General features: G+C 36.1%; 1 protein-coding gene across 4 annotated transcripts in view; it reads left to right on the top strand.

The window, feature by feature from the left end:
• The first annotated feature begins 399 nt into the window (after positions 1–399).
• The window catches only part of LOC119639969 (box A-binding factor), a 29,939-nt gene continuing 27,397 nt past the window's right edge, over positions 400–2,941 (top strand). For all 4 annotated transcript variants that reach the window (XM_038037722.1, XM_038037721.1, XM_038037720.1 and 1 more), the window contains exon 1: positions 400–2,795. In XM_038037722.1, the coding sequence (XP_037893650.1) occupies positions 514–2,795 (2,282 nt within the window). In that variant the 5' untranslated portion in view covers positions 400–513. The remainder of the gene's footprint in view (positions 2,796–2,941) is intronic.

The raw sequence follows: 2,941 nt of genomic DNA, 5'->3' as shown, positions 1-2,941 counted from the left end.
ATTCAAGCATACATACATCCTCATCATCATCATCATCATCATCATCGGAGTGCACTCACTCACGCATATATATATATATATATATATATACAAAAACATTTTTGATTTGTTTTCTAAAAGTCACTGAGATTTCTGCTCGAGACCGATTTGGACACAAAACAGTTTCAATAAAAAACTCAAGCGTAAAGCAAAGTGTAAGCGGATTATTGAAACAAGTCTTCTGCTTTTCTTTTCTTTTTTTTTTTTTTTGTCTGTCTCTTTTATTTATTATAAAGGGAAAACTATATTATTGTTAATAAAAAAATTAATATTAAAATTTGTGCCATATATTCATTCATTCGTTAATGACAAAAACTTAGTAAGTAAAAAGTGGCAAAAGAAAAATAGAAAAAAATCATGAAATGTTCCACTAAAAATAATGCAAATATTAAAACGAATAAAAGTGTAGCGAATAAAGATAAAAATAAATTGAAAGGTGTTACGGCAAAATCATTATTAACTAATGCGGCCAATATGAAAATCACTAAAGCTATAGCAAATTCAAAGCAAAATCGAAAAAATTTACATAAAGCATTAATAAATGGAGCCGAGTTGTTTACGGCAAATGAAGCAAATGAAGCTTCAATAAAAAGAACAGCAGCAGCAACAATAACAACAACAACAGCAACAGAGTGTTTTAATAAAAGCATTTGCAAGCGTAAGGAATTATATGAGAAGGATATTGAAGGGCAAAAGATTTCTTTTCATAATGAGCAAAGTCCATATCCAACGAAAATGCTTATAAGCAACGAATCTGAACCAATGACAATAGCGGGTTGTTTATTAAGTCGAAAAGAGATAGAATATAGACAAGAGCAAAGATCACCAATACCAATGCAAACGACAAATTCACCGCAATCGTCGTTGTCTTCTACTACAACAGCGGCAGCAGTAACAACAACAACAACAACAACAATAACAGGTCTACTCAACGAGCAAATCGGTTCGGGGAGAGTACACCACTTTCATAATCACCACAATCACCATCAAAACCACAACCAACAACAACAACAACAACATCAACAACAACAGCAACAACACCAGGCATCAGAGTCGAGGTTCGCAGCAAATTTGAATTTATCGTTATTAGCTGGCAAGTCAGCAACGCTCCTATCAGTTGTCAACGAAACATCAAATCAGACAGTGTTACGTACTACGACAATAACAAATACCACCGCCGAAGAAGATTCACAGCATATGAAAAACTTTCAATTAAATAAAAATGAAAAAGATACAGTGACGAATATTCATTTCGATACCGCAAAGTCTACAGTTGCAATTGATGCTGCTGCTACTGCTGCTGCTGCTGCTGCGTCTGCTGTTGATAAACTTCAAGATAATTGTAACGGTGACGTATGCGAAGCCGCTACCGCCGTGATAATTAATCGTCATCATACGCAAACAACTGATAAGGTTAATAAGTGTAATATCGAGAGCAATAATAGTCAAATAAATCGTAATGATAACAATAATTTGTCTGCAAAATCCGTGATAAATGCAACAACAACAACAGCAACGACATCAGCAGCGACGACAATTAGTGAAAATTATCAAGAAAAATTAGAAAACTGTGAAGAATTTGAGAAAACTTTAAACAATGAATTACAACAACAACACCAACAACAACCGGTAAATTATCGTGGTGTAAATAATACCGTAATTATAACAAATTATAATCATAACGCGCAACAACAGCAACATCATCATCATCAGCATCATCAGCATCATCAGCAACAACAACATTCCGATAATTCGTTTAGTGTACAAACAGTGGAATACGATTCACAAACGTCCAATATACTCAGTTCAACAAGTGATCCAAATCTTAATTTAGCGGTAATTGGAATTCCAACTCCGCAATCGGCTAATCAAAGCGCGCAACAATCCGTCACAAGTTCAGAACAATTACAAGAACATGCCCATCATTACTCGCATCAACCGTCCGTCGCCGATCAATGGTTGAATGTTTATAATAATTGTGCCTATGATTTATCATTAAATCATACTCAGTCGGTTAACGATCTTACAAGTCAATTATTGACATCGACTTTAACTCAGCTACAGCAGCACTCCCACCATCATCATCATCATCATCATACACATCCGCAAAATTTAGCATATTATCCGGCGCATTTAATTAATCCTGGCGCTGCGATTACTGCGGCTACGACATTAGCAAACGCTTCTTCTTATACGCTGCACGACGATACAATGCGTTCGAATACAACCCTTTATTCTACCTCTTATGCACCCACGGGTCATGAGCATTTGCATCAGCATACGCAATTAGTGGGCACGACACCCAATACACCGCACACTCCGACCAATATCGATGAAGTTATCCAGGATACACTGAAAGGTGAATGCTTAGACGATCATCACACTGCTGTCAGTTATTTAACAAATTTAAATTCAGTGGTCGATGCTCAAACATTAAAGGATACATATCATAGTGCAAATTTAGGCCATGAATTAAGTACGCTTACCGTAGTTGCTCCGGCTCATTTACAGTCGTCTTCCAATCACCTGCAAACCATACATCATTTACATCAAAATAATTCGGTTAGTTCGGGCGGTAATAGTCCATCACCCTCGTCAGCCTTATCGCAAACGGGCGATGTAGCAACTTTGCAAAGTTTTACCCAACTAACGAACGCTAATGCCAGCAGTCACCGCGATATTTACGGTTTATTAACCACCGATCAGAATTCAATGTCTTATTTTACATCGCCACCCAGTCCAGTACTGTCGCAAGGGTAAGTTAAAATTTATTACATATTTTTTATTTTTTTTATTTTTTTTGGTATTTCTTTTTAAATGGCATATATGGAAAGTTGGTAGGGTTGTTCGCTCAGCGTAATCAGAATGAACACGAAGCTGTTTGTCTGAATCTTTAAAAAAT

Source organism: Glossina fuscipes, unplaced genomic scaffold (genome assembly GCF_014805625.2).
Source record: "Glossina fuscipes isolate IAEA_lab_2018 unplaced genomic scaffold, Yale_Gfus_2 114, whole genome shotgun sequence".
NCBI classification, from domain to species: domain Eukaryota; kingdom Metazoa; phylum Arthropoda; class Insecta; order Diptera; family Glossinidae; genus Glossina; species Glossina fuscipes.
The sequence above is the reverse complement of the archived record's forward strand: the minus strand, read 5'-3'. Positions and strand labels throughout refer to the sequence as shown.